General features: G+C 35.9%; 1 protein-coding gene across 3 annotated transcripts in view; it reads left to right on the forward strand.

The window, feature by feature from the left end:
- AKAP6 (A-kinase anchoring protein 6) overlaps nucleotides 1-21,501 on the forward strand; it is a 405,063-nt gene that overhangs the window by 327,974 nt on the left and 55,588 nt on the right. For all 3 annotated transcript variants that reach the window (XM_073348987.1, XM_073348985.1, XM_073348986.1), the window contains exons 10-11: nucleotides 10,334-10,480; nucleotides 13,954-14,178. In XM_073348987.1, the coding sequence (XP_073205088.1) occupies nucleotides 10,334-10,480; nucleotides 13,954-14,178 (372 nt within the window). The remainder of the gene's footprint in view (nucleotides 1-10,333; nucleotides 10,481-13,953; nucleotides 14,179-21,501) is intronic.

The following is a 21,501-nucleotide window of genomic DNA, read 5'->3' on the forward strand; positions in this document are numbered from 1 at the left end:
TTACTTTTTACATGCCTATTAGTACATTAACTCACAATATGCACTTTACTGATGAAAATGATGACACTGGGGTGTTTAAGAATTTTTGTTAACATAATCTCTGATTTGTATTAGAAAATTGACTACTAGGTATCGACATTATTACATTTCAAAACATTTTCAATGTGTACTGTATACCAGGGAATATATTACATATTAATTACATAACATCGTAAGTATGAATTGATGTGGTATTAAATCAGCATTGAAATGGTACATCATAATGACATTACAGTTAGAGAAATTATGCTGTATTATGCCGATGAGCCATATATATTCACTGAAGATGCTTTTGGAGCTATGCTGCCATTAAGTGGTGGGAGGAGGGAACAAATGGGGCCGGCCCTAGACCAAATGGTGTCCCCCCTCCATTTGTTAAACTTCTGAGTACTTCACAGCATCCCGAGCTCGGTGTCCCTCAAACCCAGCCCCGAGGTGGTCGCCTGAGTCGCCTGCCCCTAAATCAGGCCCTAGAAGCCACCATGAATGCAGAACACTTTCATGGATTTCCCTGGTCTCCTGTGGCTACTTCAAGACCCATACATATATCTGGGGATCCTACAGATTTGGAGCCTCAGTTCATTCTGCAGTAGGGAAATCCTTCTTCCCCATTTGAGGGAACAGTTTGAGACCAACTCTGGGAGGGAAAGTACACAGAGATGTTCTCCTATGTGCTTTACCACAGGAGAGGGTAATCCATCCCTCTTGTTTTTAATCAGTCCTCACTCACTGAAAACACTTAGTGACCTCCTGAGTAATGACCGAGTAAAGACTTCAGGAAATTCTGCCTATGAAAAATACAAAGGAAATTAACTACACAAGAACATTTGTATCAAAATAGAAAAATGGTTGTGACACAGTATGACAAAAATATATGAATTTGGAATTAAACCTTTGGTGCTTTTAGAGAAGGTCTGATCTGTGTATCATGTCTGCTGCAAAATGTAGGCAAAGCCAGGTGAACGGAGGATGAAGTGAGATCCTCAGTTCATAATTTTCTTTCTTTGTGAGTTTCTGTCAAAGCCCCTGATGTTATATTGGCATCTTTTTATTTGTAAGTATAGGGCTCTGCTAGATTTGGTTAGAGACACTATTTTAAGTCTTTCTTTGACTAGTGGTTTTGAGCATCCAGTATGTAACAGTTGCATCTTGAACATTGTGTTCCCGGGCCTAAACATTTCTTCACAGTGAAGTAGGTTTCCTGTCACTGATGGGCTAAACATTAACCATGCACTGTGTTTGGCATGCCCTGACTCTGAAATTATTCCAGTGAAGATATATACCTGTTAATCCAAAGTCCTGAGGAGCTCACTGATTTTCTTATTTCTCTTACAGAAAAACTTCTTCGTGCCACTAAATAATTTAAAATTGAGAACTGGTTTAGAAACTGCTGCACACAGTTCCATAACAGGGTTATAACAATCTTTAGTCCTATCTGTTAACAGTGTTATAATACAGGTGATGCATTTCCAGTCATAACACAGACCCATGACACAATAAACATGACTGTTCAAATGGATTCCCTAGATCTCATCTACACAATGGTGGAAGACTGAGGTATGGTGGAAAAACACAGGAGGAAAAATTCTGGTGGCCGGTCTACAGTGGTGCTAGCACTGGTGCAAAGGTGCTAGCAAGAGAGGGAGATTTTCACAAATTCCTCCCTGTAGATCCACCCAAAGGGCCTCTTTAAACAGTCAAATTTACCAGCTTCGATGACAGTGTTATGACTGGAAATGCAATAGTATTATAACACTCTTTGATCTTTCTTGTACAGATGGGTGGGAAAGTGTTATTACCATGTTATGGAACTGTGTTCTAACACAATCCTCTGATGTGGTTTATTTGGCTTTGTAGATGGGCCGTACATGTATGCATCTAATGGAATCTCATACCCTGATTACCCTGGCTGTAGAAATTCAAACTATGGTATTTTGGCTATATGGTCTTAGGAGTTTAATTATGTTTAAAATCTGATTAATAGTGTAGTAAATAACTGGTATTGCTACAAAATTGCATTCTAGAAGGTAATGGGATTGAATTTCAACACAAGTTGACACTCAATTAAAATTTCCATATATCTAGTGAATTAGCCAGTTCTTGTCTGCTGTACTAGGGTAGATGTCTTCCTGCTTAGCTGAACACTGAGTAAGATAGGCAAAATGTATAATAAAGCTAAATCAAGACTTAATGTATCTACTAAAATGCTATTGTTTGTATCAGACCAGACCAAAATCAAGTATGCAGTTTAAAAAAAAAACCATCCATTTTTTAAAACAAATGTTCTCTGTATTTATAGTAAAGAAGCTGGGGGGGGTGGGTGGAATTAAAACCTCCTTACTGAATTGCTGCTATCAACCAATAGATCCATGGGGCTTGTTCAGCTAAAAGCCACAACAGACTTTGTAATGCAATGATGTAATCTTGGCTTTGTGTCATTTATATTCAACCTAAAAAAACAATTTTCCTGAATAGACAGGCTGACAACAATATTGTTCAGTGTTGGTTTTTATTTGGATTGTTTCCAAATGGTTCACATGCCTCCACAATAATACACCATGCCTGCTTAAGTTTTTACTCTGAATTCCTAAGTTTCCCCTTTTTCTTATATTTTATTTTTCTTTTAAAATCCTAGTTATGTTTGTGAAACTAACCAGCTTGGCCACAAAATTAGGATGTATCTTGCAGAGTGCATTCATTTTACTTTTTGCATATTTTTCCTGAGGTCATGTCAAGGTTAGTTTGAATTCCATCCTACATTAAGACTTCTTTCACAGCTATTTAGCTCTGCAGCCTACTCCCCGCTGGGGTCTGCCCCTTGGGCACGTCAAAGCTTCAGACCTGAGAAATCACACACAGATGAAGCTGTACAGTTTTTTAAACAGTTTCATCAGTAACATTTTTTCTTTCACTAGCCTTTTTTTTTTTCCATTGGAGTTTATTCTCTGAATTGCAATATCAGGAAAACTAATTTCTGTATGGAAAATTCTCTTTCACATCGAAGCTGTAAAATAGCAATGGCATTGTACAGTAAATTCCATTACCAGTCTTCCAGTTACTGAAAGTACTACAGATACTTTAATTAGTGACAGGCTATAGCTCCTTGTCTAGTAACTGTAATTGTATTATTAAAATCTGTTTGTACAGGAGATCTTAGTATTCTGAAGATTGAGAAATATTCCCAATCTATGGGCTAGATCATGAATCCATTAATCATGCTGCTGAGCAGTTAGTTACTCACAGGAGTAGCCTACTGACTTCAATGGGGGACTACTTATATGAGTAAGTGCTCACTAGTGTGAAGAAATGAGTAAAGGCTCTAAACTCAATCTTTATGGGACCTGAGAATTTTTAAGTGTGTTTGTGTGTGTGTGTGTGTGTGTGTGTGTGTGTGTGTGTGCATGCCTGTGTGAGTGCTTCACATACATGCAAGTTCTCATAAAACTGATTACCTTGAGAAACATCACTGAGACTTTCAACACACACACACACACACACACACACACACTGTGTATATGTACGTACACAAAAACAGTTTGGAAATTCATTTTGTGACTTGCAGTTGGAAATATATTTTCTAAAATCTGTAGTTTAGCATATTGTGAAACTATTGGTGCAACACCATTTCCTGTTTAATTGATGAAGTTAAAATGCTTGGTCGCTAATGAGAGTATTAGCAGACAATATACCCTTAACAGGCTTAAGCAGCTCAGGATTTTAAAAGCAGCTTACTGTCCTCCTCATTTTTATAAAACAAAATGTACTGCCTTCTACAGATTACTTGATCGACTGATGAAGTGCCATAATTATAGCTGTATTGCAATTTTGACAAAGCCACAATAACGGATTGTAGTTCAGTCCCCACTCTAGACACACAACTCTTTGCATTACAAAACCCAGTTTTACTGGTCTAATTCTTATTCAGAACAAAGTACACCTGGCGATGTTAACTGTATACTAAAAAGAAATCTTAAAACCTAGAAAATAATAATATTGGAGCATTTCTCTTTTTCTTATAGTTAGTTCACTGGGAATGGTATCTAATGAAGAGTTGTCTAAAGGGTTGCTTGTTTGGAACTAATTAGAGACAGATCTCCTAAATAGGAAAAGGATCATGGGAATTACATTAGGTGTCTGGAGACTTGTTATTCTTTTGGCACTCTGAGTAGATTGTTGAAGTTGTTAGGGATTCTAGAAATAGGACAACCTAATAAAACCTTCTATTTTTCTGGTTATTGGCCAACTTTTTTTTTTCCAGTAAGATTTGTGTCAACAGGCTAGAGGCTTGAAGAAAACATTTAAACATTTGTGCATTAACACATTATGGTGAAAAGAATCTTGTACTTTCACTCAGTGCATTTCAGCCTTCAATTAATGTGAAAACACTACAGTGCCTATGCAACTTCTCTTGCCTAGTGGTGCACCATTTATCATTGCAGTTTTACATTGACCTTGACACCCACTTCATTAGAATAAAGATTGTCTACCATTTAGGTTACATTGTTCCTCTGCACAGAGACCCCATGCAAATTTCTGTTCAGATAGAAGAGCTGTGAGCCTGTCAGAGGTCATCTGCATTAAATGATTGCAGCTATTTTCCAACTGCTTCTTTTCATTCTACTCAATTCAGGCTAGGAGGATCAATCAAGCCCTCTGCCTGAAACAGTGGGACTGCTGGGAATATAACTGTTTTTGGTAGTAGTGGATATGCCCTAAACAGTATTAAATATTTAATATAAACTCGTTAAAGAGCATGCAAAGTCTTCAAAAATATATTACATTTATAGTAAAATTTCAGTGGTTGGGATCACCTTCTTTCAGAAAAGCAGAACAATGGGTACCAATTGCATATTTTTTTATTGTGGACAAAATTTAGTTTACAAAGTTACTAAGCCTTTTATTCAATTGATTTATTTTGCTTGCTGCTGGAAAGATGAATGTGAAAAACAGAAGTAAAATCCAGATTTCCTATTTTTTAAAACAAAAAATTCAGGGTGTTTGTTTTGATTTTGTTTCTGTTTTGGGAGGAGGGGGATTGTGCAGTACTGAAGTATTAAGATTTGTTTTGTGTGTCTATTTATAAATAATACTATGTGCATTAATATATATATTAAAAAAAGAAGAGTGAATGGAAATAAGTTACCAGTCTCCTCCTTGAGTTTTCTGAGTGATATAATTGGAATTAAATTATTAATGGGAGAGACTTTAAAAAAAGATTGTTTTATGATCTTCTATTAGAGAATTTGCAATTCATTTTAATATTTGTAGTTTGATTTATATTAAAGATAATGCAATCTATGTCCAATTAACAATACATGGCCAACGTAATATGATTTCCAGATCATGGAAATGAAATAAGCTAGAAGAGAAAAAACTGATTCTTAACCTCAGATGTAATTTGCTGTGAGAGTTCTGGCAATTTTAAATGACATTGCACTTTTTAATTTTTCGAAAGGCTCAGCAGCAAATTTATCCCAATCAAGAAAACCTATTATTAATTTACAAGGACAATTGTAGGAGTCTTTATAATTTCCCTGTGCAATTATTTGCCATAAATTGCTAATAGTAAGACACATGCAGTTTGCAAGAAATAACGACTGCTGTTTGTCTAGACAGAACACTCAACCAAGGTCTTGAATATTGTCCAGAGGTTCTAGTTGTGATGGTTGCATATGAAATATAACCAAGCTTCTGGACAGTTTGTAAAATGTCCCACATTGATATTATGACAAAAGGTGGAAGCATTAAGAGCTGTTGTGAAGGGTAGGCTGGCCTCTAGCAGATTCCGTCACTTTGCTTGTATACAGCTGAGCTTTGGACCCTGGACTTTAGAATAAAGAGAGTCTTTGTTCATCACTGAATGGCATTAGGCATGGTGCTTCCTAAGGGGCCACCATGAAGCCTAGCATGAAGAGTGCAAACATTATCCAGAAAGCACAATGTGAGTGTGTGCAGAGAGATGATAGACACGTATCTGTATATCTGCATGTCTATACATATATGCAAGTATATTTCATGTATATTTTAGTGAATGTGTCCACAAAGCGTTTTTACATGTACTGACATGGACTGAATACAACTTTTTTGCATGCATGTATGTACATAGATGCACCATTTATGTATATGTATGTGTGTGTATCTGTAGCAACTGCATCACTGCAGTTTTATAAACTTGTAAAATATAATTCTGGTACAAATAAATTGCAGATCACTTAATCTTGATCTCAGTCATATACTATGTAGTGTCATTAAGAGAAAGTTAAAGTTTCATTTTGGATAATACGAATGATGGAATGTAGGTCTACAAATTGTGTAACCTTATTCCAATAACTGAGAAATTTCACTGGCTTAATTCTTCTGTACTTTGTAGCCATAGCTCCACTGTGTGTTCAGTATGTCTAGTCTCTTTTCACTATAACCAACAGAAGCACCATACAAAAGTCTTACAATGGATGTCTTAATCTCTCTGTGTGCTTTTAGAGCATTATTTTGAATTCCATCATGCAGCCTTTTTTCTTTCCTCTTCTGAAGTTTTATTACAACAACAGAATTCCCAGGGAGCTTTAGGGGCAAGGTTCGCATAATATTGCCCTAAAGTTTTGCTTTAGGGGTGGAATCTGTACCCCAGCCCTGATCATCTTTTTGTGATGTTTCTCTTTCTGAAAGATGCAGTGTGCAGTCTTACAGCGTTGTTAACGGTGTACAGATTTTTTTTTATTATTTACCAGACAGTGCACATCTACTAACCTTTCATGATGATTTCTTTCTCTGACCTCTCGGTGACTAGGCATCTTGTTCCTTAACACTGAGGGAGGCTGAAAAATGCTTGAGTTGCTCAATGTGTGCCTTCTATACCAGTTTCAAAATGGCTTATTCTTCTGGTTTCCATGGTGACAATTAACACTGTTACAAGGCATTGTTCCAGTCTCCATTTGGGCAGAATTTTCGGGTGTGATTTTCCACACACAAACACAATTATTTTTATATTTATATTTGTATATATATGTAAAGTATCCCTTAGCATAAGTGTCAAAAAGGGGGAGGGGTCCTCAATCAAGTCTTCCTAGATTTCATAGAATATTTCTTTCTGACAGAAATCACTTACTTCCTTTGTTTTGGAATTCAGGTACTTTTGGTTTTAAAAAAGTAGCCACCTTTAATATGAATTTGTCAAGCATCTTAATGGATAAACTCTTCAGTGATTTTTTTAAAACTCCTTTTTTTGGGCAAAAAATGTTCACATGGAGGGGAGGAAAAAGAATCGAAATTCTTAAACATAGATACCAATGCTTCTTACTTCTACTGGGTGGATTCATTAACACAAAACCAGCCATGCATGCACACACACACACAGCTAATCATGCTGTAAGTACTTAACAGTATTTCAATGTGTATTTTTTTTAAGTTTGGTGGGGCAAGTGCTGTGGAAAATTAAATATTAGTCATTTATTTATTGCAGCCACTGTGAGAAATCCTGTGACTTTAACTTTCTTAATCTCATTTTTGGCTATTGAACAGTAATCTATATCATAGCATTCAAAGACTGTCACAATGGAGCAGCCTTTGCTCACTTAATGCCGCAGCTAGAATGAATATGAAGATTAAATTATCTTCTCACCACAGGATAAAGTAGTCCTCCTAGACTAGGCTTGTGCAGCACTGATAGAGCTGGTAGCTAATTTTGCCATGCAACTGCTTAGAGTGTAGGTGTTTAATGGATTAAAAAAAAAGCATTAGCATCTAGTGCTATCAGTCCCTAAACTGTACCTGCTGTACATTAAGCTCTTTCCTTAAATTAAAATAAACACTTCACTTTAATTTTCATAAGTGAACAATACTGACTTTCACTCACATACCAATACATATAACAATTAACTGAATTCTTTCATCTTTTACTGTTACTGTATAATGCATTCTCTATCAATCATCATCTTTTGTCATGCTTTATATACAGTAGGTTACATGGTGACAGACAGAAAGCATACATAAAGTCTAGTTTATTTTTTAATAGCCTTTTATAACATCTGTCACAGAAACGATTCATGCTATGCTACATTGCAGAATTATTTTATCTAGTACAAAATTAAGTGAAATGTCTTAGTTTTTATGTTAACATGAACATTATTGTTATGAAACATATGCAACCTGTATCTTTTTGTCATTGATTTTATACTGCCCAGAAGCATAACCAAAATCTAGTTCAGACAATAACAACCAAATCAGTCAATCACATGTGAAAAGTGTTAACTAACCAAAGCCCGCACCAGTGTCACACAGCTAGAGGACTCTCTTAGTCTATTAATTCACTTGGAAAAAGAAAAGGAGTAATATGTACTGGGTTTCCTAGCTAAACTGGATTTCAGTGCCTAGCTATAAACGACTATGGATTCCCCTTGATATTACATGTACTTATGGAAATAATTATGCAAATCCTTTTCAGTTATATCATCGTTAAATAGAAATCAGATTACATAAAGCAGATTGTAATCTCCTCTAGTCACCATTCTTGCTGAAAACACAATAATATAGGGCCAAGAAGCATACTTGTTGAACATTTTAGTCCAATGAATCTGGGTTATCTGCGGGTTGATGCAATTCCTCGATGCAAAACCCGATTGCCTCCTGTTATCATGCATGTTTAGAAAGCACAGTCTGTTTTCTATCTATCAGAAGACAAGTTCTTTATAAATTTTAAACAATTCCTTGGTATTTACTATGAATATTCATGCAATTTTGGATTCGCAGACACCTGATCAGTGTTCATTAATAATGTGAAATGCTTTAAATCACCTCATTTAAAAGATTTTGCTCTGTGATCCACAAATGACTAATATTTTGTGAAGTTTACATAATACAAAGGATGTGCATGTGTTGTGTAAATGGAAGATTAAAATATGAAACTAACAATATGCAAACATATGCATGGAAATGCTGAGGACCTATTAGCTGAAACAGTGATTTCACACGTTTCTTATTTTCTTTAAGCTGCCTCCAATTGTTTTTTTGTTTTGTTTTGCTACAGTACACGTTCTTAGATCTGGCAAAAGCACCCATGTTTTAAACATTCTTTATTCTAGTTTAATTTTTTTATACTTAGGCCAGATATTAACATTTTGGGTAAGAGATACTGTAGTAGCTTTCTTGGCTGACTTTAAAGCAGAGAAAGCTTAATGTTGAGGATGCAGTTTGCTAATAGCTATGCATAATTTATGTAGGTTTTCTAAACACTTGTTTGGGAAAATGTGCTGTGTTCCCTTCGCTGAATAAAAGGTGCGTTTTTTGGCAATATAAGAAGTCCCATTTCAACAAATGTGCTTTTACATAAGAGTGTGTGTTGTATTTTCTCATTTACTCTGCAGTCCACTAAAACATAATTAATCATTGTAGTAACCATCATATATAATGCTAACTCAGCTCTAGCAGAACACATGTTTTAAAGAGATTTACTTACCACTATGTCATGCAGAGATGCCTGTATGTCCTTTTGTGAAAAATATAAGAAGTAGCCAACTGAAATATTTAGAGATTCACTTTAAATTAATTTTGTAAAATGTTTGTTAAACTTCTCTTTATCCTTATTTTCCATCTTCTTTTTAAAAAGGTAAATAATCACACTGGAAATAAAGAGCAATTGTAGGCTGAAGAAGCATTTGAACAGTGTGAGCATTGTTGCTGTTCTTATTTGTGCCACCATTTTAGAGCTACTAAAAGAGTGCTTCAACAAAAATATAGTCATTAAAATTTTATTGAAATAAGATATGAATAACTTTTAGCGTGGTTAAAATATGATGTCAACATATGCCATAACTGCATAGCTCTCAACTTCCTGAGGCCCAAATATGGGGCAAAACCCAACAGGACAAACAAGAGAAAAAAGTTGTGCCGGAAGCTTACAACAATGTGAAATGTTTTCATTTTCCTAGTTTCACGTTCATGCTTCAGTATTTCTGATAGGAATAACATACCTTAATAAAACACCTGATTTCAGGGACACAAAGGTAGATCAGGTTCTAGATGAGGGACTGTTGGAAGATATGTCTAATTTTGTTGTATGCAATCAGTTGCCAACTTTTCTCACTTAAACCTCACCCATGCAAACCACCTGTTCACTGTGCATCTGAAATCCTATGGAAAAATCCTTCCCAAGACACATTAATAAGGTTGTGTGTTTTGATATATAAAAAAGGAAGCTCTGTGATCAGGATGACAATTGAGCTTTTTGATTTTTAAGGGTGAATTTTAATAGAGAAAACAATTTACTGTAGCTAATGTTATCTTTTTCTTCTCATTTTAGAGATATAATGTAGAAATGTCAATCAGGCACCCGAAAAAGATGGAACTGCTTAGTAAGGTTGAAGCTTTGAAGAAAAGTGGTGTTTTACTACCAAATGATCTCCTTGAAAAAGTGGATTCAATTAATGAAAAATGGGAACTGCTTGGGGTATTTGCATTTTTATTACTATTTGTGGGTTATGTGTACATTTTTGTCTGTTGAAGTACGCTGTCTGTCTGATTTCTAATTTGAGGCACAAATATCTTGCTCTTTCAATTCACTACATACGTTTCAAACAAGCTACTCATACTATTATAAAAAAAACTAGTATTTTCTTCTTCTGTTAATTTTTTTTATTCCATGCTTGTCACCTGTCTTACTTTAATAATTTTAGTTCTCTAATACATAAAGAATGTAAGTAAAATATGCCGTGTATTATGGGCATGCACCAAGTCAACTATAATACAGTATATCTGATATACACTGGCTGTCATGCTTGAGTGAATGTTAATAGAATTTATTCTGAAGGTACATGTTAGAGACATCTACTGTTTAACTATTTACTATACCCTTAAGATGAAAAGTGGGCTTGTCACTACATATTTCAGGTGATATTTATGGCTCAAAAACAAATATGCAAATTTGGTACAAATCTGAATACCTGAATCTAAGAATGCAGCCAGGATATGTTTCATGCTGCTGTATTCAGCTCACTTTTGACAAAAGCCAAAAAAAAGTTTCATGTAATTCATTTCACGCTATGATGGGCTGGGTCTCAGCCAAAGAGTGAGATACAAGAATTTGCAAAAAAAGCAATATAGTGATTCTGTTACCCAGAGACTAGTGATGGCACTGTACAGGAGACACCATTGTCCTACTGTTGTAAGACAGCTGAGAGAGAGAGAAGTTAAACTATATTTTTTCATCCACTTCTCTACTTAATTGCCTACACTTCAAATCAAGGGTAAGATAAATTTATAAATTACTTTAAATGATTAATTATAGATGTGTAATATTAGCAATACAGTTGTACAGCATACTTTTGCATGCTATTATCTTACTTTTAGAAATGGTATTTCTAATATATTGCAAATAAAGCTACATACACAACTTGTCAGGGTCAGCTTAGATATTGGCTTACGTCATTTTAAGTTGTGTAGTAATACAAAAGCCATTTTACATGTTTTTTCTTCTGTGCGGTTCAGCTGTTTCAAACAACTTGAGTCTATGAATGTGCCAATTGTCACAAAAAGTTGTTTGTCCTACCAGTAGTTTAAAAAGTAATGTGCAGCATTTCTAAATTCATTGTTAAATGATTGAACAGCAGTGTTATCATTCTTAAAAAACAGAATTTGCTAAGTTCTTAGTCTAGCTTTTTCAACTAATGAAGAATTATGGCAACCAATTTGTATTTAAATTGTTTAAAAATAATTCTATTTATAAACCTTGGTTGACATTTGTGACTTGAAGCACATTTAATCAATTTAATTCAAGCTCAATACCACACCTCTGGTTACACTTGATAGGATATAAAGACAGTTTGAAAGCAACTAATGTATAATCCTTCTTAAAATCAGTTTTCAAAATGTAAATAAAAAAACTACCCGGTCTTTTTAAAAATACATTTAAAAAACCTTATCTCTCAGCGCATTAAAATCAAAATATAATTTTAGATTACTTTTGGAATCAATTTCTGCATTTACAAGAAAAATAAAAAATACAGTTTTCCTGCTAAATGCTATTTCATGTATAATAAGCAGAATTGGATAGAGTTTTGCTTAATTCAATAAAAACCTCTGCAGAAACTAGCAACACTAGGCGAACTGTTTTAATTGGCATGATTACATTTTAATTGGCATGAAAAAAATTAAAGACAGATTTTAACTTCTAACAATGGTAAAATAGAGGGATATGGTTTTTAATATTACTTTCATCTAAGGTGAACAGTGTGGAATCGAAATACATTAGAATGAAATGTCAGTGGTGCGTACAGTTTAATCTGTGAAATTTTGTCCCCTGTGCTGAATATTACTCTGTCTCAATTGCATATTAAACAACCCTATCAAGGCAGGCATTGGCATCTGCTGTGCTGACACAAATTGTGAATTAAATGAAATTGATGTCCTCTGTCGTATATTTATGAAGACGGACCATTCTCTGAAGTATTCTGTTTATGAAGAATTTATGATTGCAAACTGTTCCAGAACAAAAAAGTGGCAATAAATTCTTTTTTGTGACCCTACTCTCCAAGGGCATTGATTTCACCTCCTGCTGCTACTTTTGTTACAGCATAAAAACAATAGCTAACTCTTAATTCCACTGAGAGTCTTCAGATTATCAATATTTCCACCATGAAAATAGAAGGGTGTTGCCAAGAATGCATGTTTTCAAGTTATGGTCTCCTAAAGATACTATTTACACAATGTTACACAGTAGATTAATGTCTGTTAATCTAATTTTATTTGTGTTTTAAAGCTTATTTTTGGAGGCTTAATTCATCACAATAAATCATGTCCCAGTGAACGGGGATGGTACATTTTCCACAGACAGACATACAGGGTCACTTAAACTGTATCTTCATGTTACAACAATTAAGCCCTGCTAATTATAAATTCAAAAGGTTATAGGATATGGTTGTCAGTATTTATTCAAAATTCTACAATCAATAGCACAGATTTAGTGCTTATAATAAGTGTTGGACTGACAGCCTTTTACAGGTTAGATGAAACACAGCTTGGCATAATAGAAGCAGGCAACCACATGCTTCCACTGTGATGTTGAGGGATTGCCTTTTAAGATACTGAAAGGGAAGTTAAGTCTCCCTGCACAATCCATCCTTGGCCTCTTCAGCACATTGGTTATTCTCAGAATGCTCATTCCGGAAAATGTTAGCTAGTGTTTCTTTTACTATAAAAGCTGTCTGAAAAAGCTACAGTAAAGTAATTTAATTGACAGCCATAGGTGAATGTTTATTCTGGGCCAAAATTTTTAAACTTTTTGATGCTTAAAGTTAAGTACTTAAATCCATATTTAATTATCTAATGTCAGAGGTTCTGAGCACCTGAAATTCCTATCTCACTGGAAGCTGTAGGTGGTGTTCACCCATTTTGGCCAGATTTTGGCCCAATTCTAGGTTTAGAATCCAAGTTTGAAAACTTTATCCTAGGAATCCATACTTTAAAAATATATACAATGGCCATTCTTAAAAACTTGTGATTTTAGGTAAGGTTAACTCATTATTTGTAATATTTCCTATCCTTACTATGTGGTAAAGTTATTTAGTTATCTTAAGTTATCTTAAGCAACTGGCAAGTGTTCCTAGGTGATCACTTTACAAAGTTAATCCAACGAGTACAATTTTGTCGTCTTTGTCCATAATTATTATGAAAAAATCCATTTGTCCATTTGTCCTGCTCTTCCTCCCACTGAAGTCGAAGAAAGTTTTGCCATTGACTTCAACAAGGAGAAAATTGGGCCCTAAATGAGAATAAAGGATACAAAGAATGAAATTGATTGATATTGGTAATAACTGGAAAAATATTACTGGTCATCTAACAGATGGTTCTTGTTGCTCACTAATGTGTGATATGTTTTGGTACATAAAATTAATCTCTGTTTTTTTTTTTTATTTAATGCATTAGAAAACACTAGGAGAGAAGATCCAAGACACAATGGTAGGGCACAGTGGGTCAGGTCCACGTGACCTGCTCTCACCTGAAAGTGGCAGTCTGGTAAAGCAGCTGGAGGTCAGGATCAAAGAGCTGAAAGGGTGGCTGAGAGATACAGAGCTTTTCATCTTCAATTCCTGTCTGAGACAAGAAAATGAAGGAACAATGACTGCTGAGAAACAACTGCAATATTTTAAGGTAATTAAAAAAAATCATAGTTTTGATAGCGAGATTTCTCTTAATAGTTAGATAAAATATATATCAGGTAATGATAATACAATATATGTACATATGTAATCGTACATTTACATTTATACCTGCATTTATATACAATGTGTTCATGTAATGTACTGTTGCACACTAACGGAGAAGTTATTATTCTACAGTAAAAGTTCAAAGGGATGCTCTCTGTCATCAGAATTTGCAAAGCAATTTGTGTCTTTTATTTTACTTCACTATAAACTTGGTTTCAATATAAATGATTGTGTATTGCAGTCTCTATATTGAACACTTTAGTTCACGTGTTGTATAACACCCTAGTTTAATAGACATGAGACCTGAGTCTCCTCTCACTTGAGGCAGGGGTAGCTGTACTGAAGTCAGTAGTCCCACTGGCGTATACCTGATATAAGTGAGAGAAAAATCAGGCTTATTGACTATAGATAGGTAGAGATAGACACACCCACTATGAGATTGGCCACAATCTAGTCTTGAGCCTGGGACTGGTGACAGGGGATGCAATTTACATCTTTGTCATATTCAGACCATTACCTCCTTCAGCTGGAGGCCAGGACTCACCTTTGCTACTGTTAGTATGAAGGACATATTTTATTGTTCCATTACCAGTTTGTGAGGGAGTATGTTTGTGTTAATGAAGCTCCGACTTGGTTGGACAACAAGATTGTCTTGTGTTCATAGTTGTGAGTATGTTGTCTCCAAAACATCACCTCCTCAGTGTCATCTCGCAGGTCATCTTGCTCTATGGATGATCTTTGACAGATGAAATAAGAAAGAAGAGGGATAGACCATCAATTTTAGGGTTTTAGAAATCTTAAACCATTGCTGAGGTAAGGGTGATGAGGGTTGTCTCTTCTGCAATATCCATGAAGTCTCCATCAGCGGCACTCTTCCAGATGGTAGACAGCTTACTGAGTCTCACTTTAGTTAGGGTGGCAATTCTGCAACAGAAAAGCTTCAAAAACAGACTCCAAGGAGAAACTGCTGAGATTGAATTAATATGCAAACTAGATACCATTAACTTGGGTTTGAATAGAGACTGGGAATGGCTGGGTCATTACACATATTGAATCTATTTCCCCATGTTAAGTATCCTCACACCTTCTTGTCAACTGTCTAAATGGGCCATCTTGATTATCACCACAAAAGTTTTTTTCTCCTGCTGATAATAGCTCATCTTAATTAATTAGCCTCTTACAGTTTGTATGGCAACTTCCACCTTCTGTGTGTGTGTGTGTGTGTGTATATATATATATATATACAAATTTATTAGAGCATTAGCTTTTGTGGCCTACAGCCCACTTCATCGGATGCATAGAATGGAACATATAGTAAGAAGATATATATGGGGTGCTGGAAATGAAGATATATATATCTTCTTACTATATGTTCCATTCTATGCATCCGATGAAGTGGGCTGTAGCCCACAAAAGTTTATGCTCTAATAAATTTGTTCGTCTCTAAGGTGCCACAAGTACTCCTGTTCTTTTTAGTGTGACAGGATGCGAGCGACTCTGAAGGAAGTGACTGTTGGACTAATGTTCAAGAAATGAACCACTGAAACTGATAATCTCGGCAGTTCTAGCCAAGCCTTGAATCTTCCTGTTTTCAGAAAGATTGTTGAGAAGTTTATAGCAATTTGAGGGCGTTGTCTAGATTGCCGAATGAAGGGAACTGTGCTTTACGGCTGGGGAGGAGGGAGAAGATGAAAATTGCTGCAAAAGGGTCAGCGTGGTCGCTGACTCATCCCCTGGGAATGAAGGGTTTAAAGGGGCAGCCCTGTGCCTAAAGCTTCCTTTTTACACAGAGCAGGCTGAGGCAGCACCCACTCTCCCTTCCCTTTAGGTGGTGAAATACCAGGTTTGGTCAAGACCTGCTGTGGGCATTACGCTAGCTGCCCCTTTTTTCAGGGGTGCTGGAAAGGAATTTTTCCCCTTATCACCATATCGGCCTAGGTGCAGTTGGGGTTTTTACACCTTCCCCACCGTGGGTTCAGCAAGGGCTTTGTTCATGCCTGGCATGAAGGGTGGTAGGCTATCTGTCGCAAATCATTATTTAAGTGTAGGGCAGATGTCCAGTGCAGGTACTCCACAGGGAAGGTATACTTGGCTTGGAAAAGGACTTAAAAAGGGGTGTTCTTTAAAGGAACAAACAGGGGAGCGGGATTGGGGACTGCTATGATTGGTATGGCAGGGAGCCAACCCCCCATTATTATAGCCCACCTTAACCTTCATATGGGGGAGGGGGTGGTAAGGTCCAGGCAATGGATTTGCTGGAGAGACCTCAATGGAAAAAGAGGGGGAGCAGGTAATTACAGAATAAATAGGGGGTTACCTGTACTGTACTCTTTTATCTGCCGGGTAGTCCCAGGCATTTAATAATAAAGTTGCGGCCTGATTAAATCCATGTCAAATGTCTCCTGTCCTTCTTTTGGTATAGCCAGACAATGCAGTTTTGGCATTTTCTGGAATTCTTGGTGTTTCAACGATCTCTTCGAATGAAATTGTAGACCTGGGTTAGGATACACATACTGTTTGGTTATTTGTTTGACAATTTTCTGCAGTGGACAAAAACAAATCATCATGCTGATTATTTTTGTTTTACAATTGGATTTGATGGAGATGAAATATTGTAGATGGACCTGCAGACCTTCACAGTAATAGATGCAAGTTGTTAATAGGAATGATTGAGTGCTCATTTCAATTGGAAATCAAATAATTTATTTCAGTCCCTAACTATGGACTTACGAGTCTAAGTTCACAAAGCCATAGTACATATAGACACCTATACACTAGTCCCTGCATCTGTAATGCACATACAACTTTTCAAAATGAGATAAACCTTTATTCAAAAATTACACATAATGTCATGCAAAGAGATCTAAAGATATTAAACAATGTGGCACAATTACCTATGATGTAACCAGAGCACCGCATTACATAGTTAATTAGCTATTAATTACACTATATAAACATCAAATTATTTATTTTCAAAATGGGAGCCATTAGAGTATAAAAAATAAGTACATATAAAATATGGTAAGAGCACATCACTTTGTCATATATATTAAAACCATCTATGTCTCATTAAATCTGAAATCCACTCTTCGTAAGTTTTCCAATCTCCACTAACCTCCTGGGGGGACTGTATAAAAAAGAAAATGGATATAATTAACAATACAACAATGTATAATCCATATATTTGAGAGAGAACATTTAGAACATTTTCAGAAACATTAACTATGCCACTAGTAGGTAAACCTGCTAGCATTTCATTTGACTTACTTTCCACTGAACTATGAGATTAACCTTATTACCATTGTTCACTACAGTACATAAACCATTGTTTCTTAAAGGAAATTTATTGTCCTATGCAGAGTATACATATAGCTACTGCATACAGAGGAATAATCCTGTTAATAAAATAAACACAACGGTGCTTTTGATTTTTATTCTATGGCCTTACATTTTAAATTGTACATATGGTACAGGGAAAAGTTATTTCATTTTGCAGTTGTTTTCCTTTCCCTTTTCATTTGAAGAAAATGTTGAATGCTATAGGTAAACATGATAAGGACATAGGATGGGAACACGATGGTATGCATGGGAAGATGTTTCATTCCCGAATAGACAATTACTTTGACTTATTTTTCTTTTATGAAAATGGATATTGGTTCTGCATTAACTTAGGTGTTCTTTTTATTAATGTGCTGCTGCACCTTTTCTTTTGGAATACTGCTGTCCAGTAATAATACAGAATATTTTTATAGCACTGTCCACCTACAGACCCGTATGGGCTGCACAAACATTAGTGAATGATGAAGCCTCGCTAAACCTTTGCGGTAGGTATTGTTTTCCCCCTTTTTAGAAATGGGGAAATTGAAACACAAAGAAATTAAGTGTCTTCCCCAAGCTCTCCCAGAAGGTCTATGGCAGAGTCAGAGCTAGAACTCAGCTGTTCCAATTCCTAGGACTTTACTTTCACCACATGACCATCCTTCCTGTCTCGAGGTTGCCTCTCAAAAGAGTCCTTATGTGGTGAAGAAAGACTGTTTCTTGTGTTGCTGTTTGTTTTGATTTAAAGTTCAATTTGTGCTGGATATGATTTTTCAGTTTTCCTTCATTATTATCAGAATGAGTGCTAGCTACTGTCATCATTTGCTATATTGTGTGATTATTTTGTTCTACATTTTTCACAGCAACAAAAAGTCCTATATATTCTGGTCAGCTCAGTATTCTGTACGTAGCACTAGGTATGACTATATTGGAAACCAGCATACTCAATCACTCCCTCCATCAGCTTGCAGGGGCCAGAGGCTGCTGCAAACATTTTTCACACTCAGCTCCCAAATGAGAAGAATGAGCTTCATTTCAGTGTATAGTGACACTTACTGGCTGATCAACAGTGATGTTAAAGTGAGCTTGCAAACACCGATTAGTCCAGCCTGTTAGGGGGAGGAGAGTTGTATTGACAGGATCCTTGTATACAAAGAAGAGTATATAGATTAGATAGGGTTGTTTTATGTTGTTGAGCATTAACATTCTTGTTAATTTATTTTATACTATTGCTAAGCCCAACCATTATAAAACTCATGAATTAGAACCTCAAAAATCATGAGATTTTTAAAAAATATATAAATTTGGGGGTTTTTTTATTGCTCTTCTGGTTTTTGAGTTGTTAGGGTTCACCTTTTCAACCTTTTCTCTGCAATCACGAGGGCCAGAAACATACTCGTTTTTAATGAAACAGGAGATTCTCATATAAACACATAGCTCTAGGCACTGGGACTTTAACAAACAGACCAAATATCATGAGACTCATAATTAAGTTGTGTGACTTGGCAAAACTGATTTCCTAGCTTAATGGTGTTGCCTACACCTGGGAAAGGCAATTTGGGGATGAATAACAATTTTGAGGGTCCGGAGAGACCTGGAGCAGGAAGGGATGAGGAGTAAAAATGGCGAGGGGAATGCGACAGTTTTTTGTAAATCTTATTATATGAGTGTGGTGAGTGCAGAGAACTGTGTGAATTATTGGCTAGCAAAGGGGATTGACCCTATATTGATAAAAGCATGTTGCTTTCCCCCAAAAAAATCCCTTCCCAAAGATGGGGGGAACCTACTTACTTTATCATACATTCACCGTATTTCATAACAAAACCCATCCAAGGGTTCAGTTCAAGATAAATGAACCTACCAGCTGCCAGTAATATTTGTACCTCTGAATCACTGATGATAGGAATATTTCATTGAATTTGTGACTGAGCATGCCAGATATTGCCACATAAATATTTCTTAATTTATGGCTTAGGACTGTCTCTTTGCTCTCCAGCTCTAAAGCAACTAAACTTTTCATTGAAACAACACAGATAGCAATGGGTAATTAATCATCAGTTAGTGAGTCAGTCAATCACTTTGTATGGTGCTTTTCATTATAACTATCTGGAAGTTAGTTTCCACGGCATGCATCTGATGAAGTGAGCTGTAGCTCACGAAAGCTCATGCTCAAATAAATTGGTTAGTCTCTAAGGTGCCACAAGTACTCCTTTTCTTTTTATCTGGAAGTGTTGCTCAACATTCAATATTGCAAATCCTAAAAACAATTCAGTTAAATAAAAGCCCATGGATAAAGCTTAAGCCATGTTTGGATAAGCCATAAAATTATAGCCACAATCAAATTTTTATTTAAAAGGAAAAGCCAGCAACATGGATTTACAAAAAAGTAAGGGACCCAAGATGTGAGACTTTAGACAAACAATTGGGATCCATCAGGTCAAATACAAATTTTAACTCTTGTTGAAAGTTGGAAGCCAGTGCTGAGATTTGAGAAATGTGTGAACTGTTCCGAAAGGTGCCAGCGATCAGTTTTGCTATTTCATTCTGGATCCATTACTATTTGTGTAACAATGCTGCTGGTAGAGCTGCAAACAAAGAATTACAGAAATTCAATGTGGATGTAACAAAAGCATGCAAAACAGTTTCCAAATCAACAGAACTCAGGCAGGATTTAATCCTTTCTACATATCAAAATGATAAAAAAAAACCCTGTTGTAATCATTTAAATATTTTTATCAATAAAGAGCTATCCAAAGTCCCAAATCTTTTCATGGATGATAAAACCTTTACCTAGATTTAATTGGCTTAAACTTTAACAAGCTGGAAGACATCCAGTATGGGACTGTTTGAAAAATTGCCTGATTAAGGTCAGATTCAAAAGCAGATAAGCTGAGTGTCATTTACAAAACACTGAGGAACCCCAAATGAGCTTTTTTGACATCCATCCTAAGGCAACATTTATATAGCAAACAATAAGGAAGTCAGCACCCAGCCTTGTGACGTTACATTACAATATAATGAGACAGATGCTGAATGATTTTTGCCAAAAATGTGGGATTCTGCCACTGCCGTTGAGAAGCATAGATGTTTTTACATCTCCATGTTACAGGTTAATGCTCTCATTATCGTTATTCAAGAGAGAGCTCACTTTGTGCTTCAGTTAGGTTTTCCCTTTTAACGCCACAATCATGTGAATTCCCATGTAAGGATAAAAATCCTATCTGAGACTGCAGCCTTCACCACACCATTCTGTTTTGATTGTGGATCCTGACCCGTGAATTTTCTGGTTTGCCTTCTTTTTTTGCAGATCCTCACATTTGAAATAATCAAAGGTTAAAATTAATTGTAGGCCAATCTCGGTCTGTTTCTAAAACATAGTTTTGACCCTGCTTCACTCTTACCCTATGGCTAATTTACTCTAGCTCACACACCTAGCGCACACATGCTAACAAGATAAGGGATATCTTCTTGACCACCTTTCTTCTCACTTCCACGAACAGGAAAATCAGGCGATGCCTTTGCCTAGTTAAGCCTTTCTCCTCTGAGCAGAAACGGAAGAAAATAGCTTCTACCTGGCTGTAGAGGAGAAACATTTCACAGTAGACTTTCCCTCTACTGGATCAGAGATCACATGGAGGAGCACCTCACACCATCTGTTCCCTTTCTCTGCGAAACAAGATGTTGAAAAGAGAAGGTGGTCTCTTTAGCCTGGTTCTTATTTACTTCTGATGAAAGAAATGGAAGCCTGTGAGCTTTGTTAAGGATTGAGCTCAAGAAGCCTGGAAAAAAAACTGTATATAAATATGGGCAAGATAAGACACAAAGTGAGAAAATATTTTCATTTAATTGAATATTCATCTTTTTATTTTAGATGGACTAACTCTTTGCAATAAGACTAGAAACAACATTCCTGAAAAGAGTGCTTGTTGTCACTGCATAAACAGATATA

Source organism: Lepidochelys kempii, chromosome 6 (assembly GCF_965140265.1).
Source record: "Lepidochelys kempii isolate rLepKem1 chromosome 6, rLepKem1.hap2, whole genome shotgun sequence".
Taxonomy (NCBI): domain Eukaryota; kingdom Metazoa; phylum Chordata; order Testudines; family Cheloniidae; genus Lepidochelys; species Lepidochelys kempii.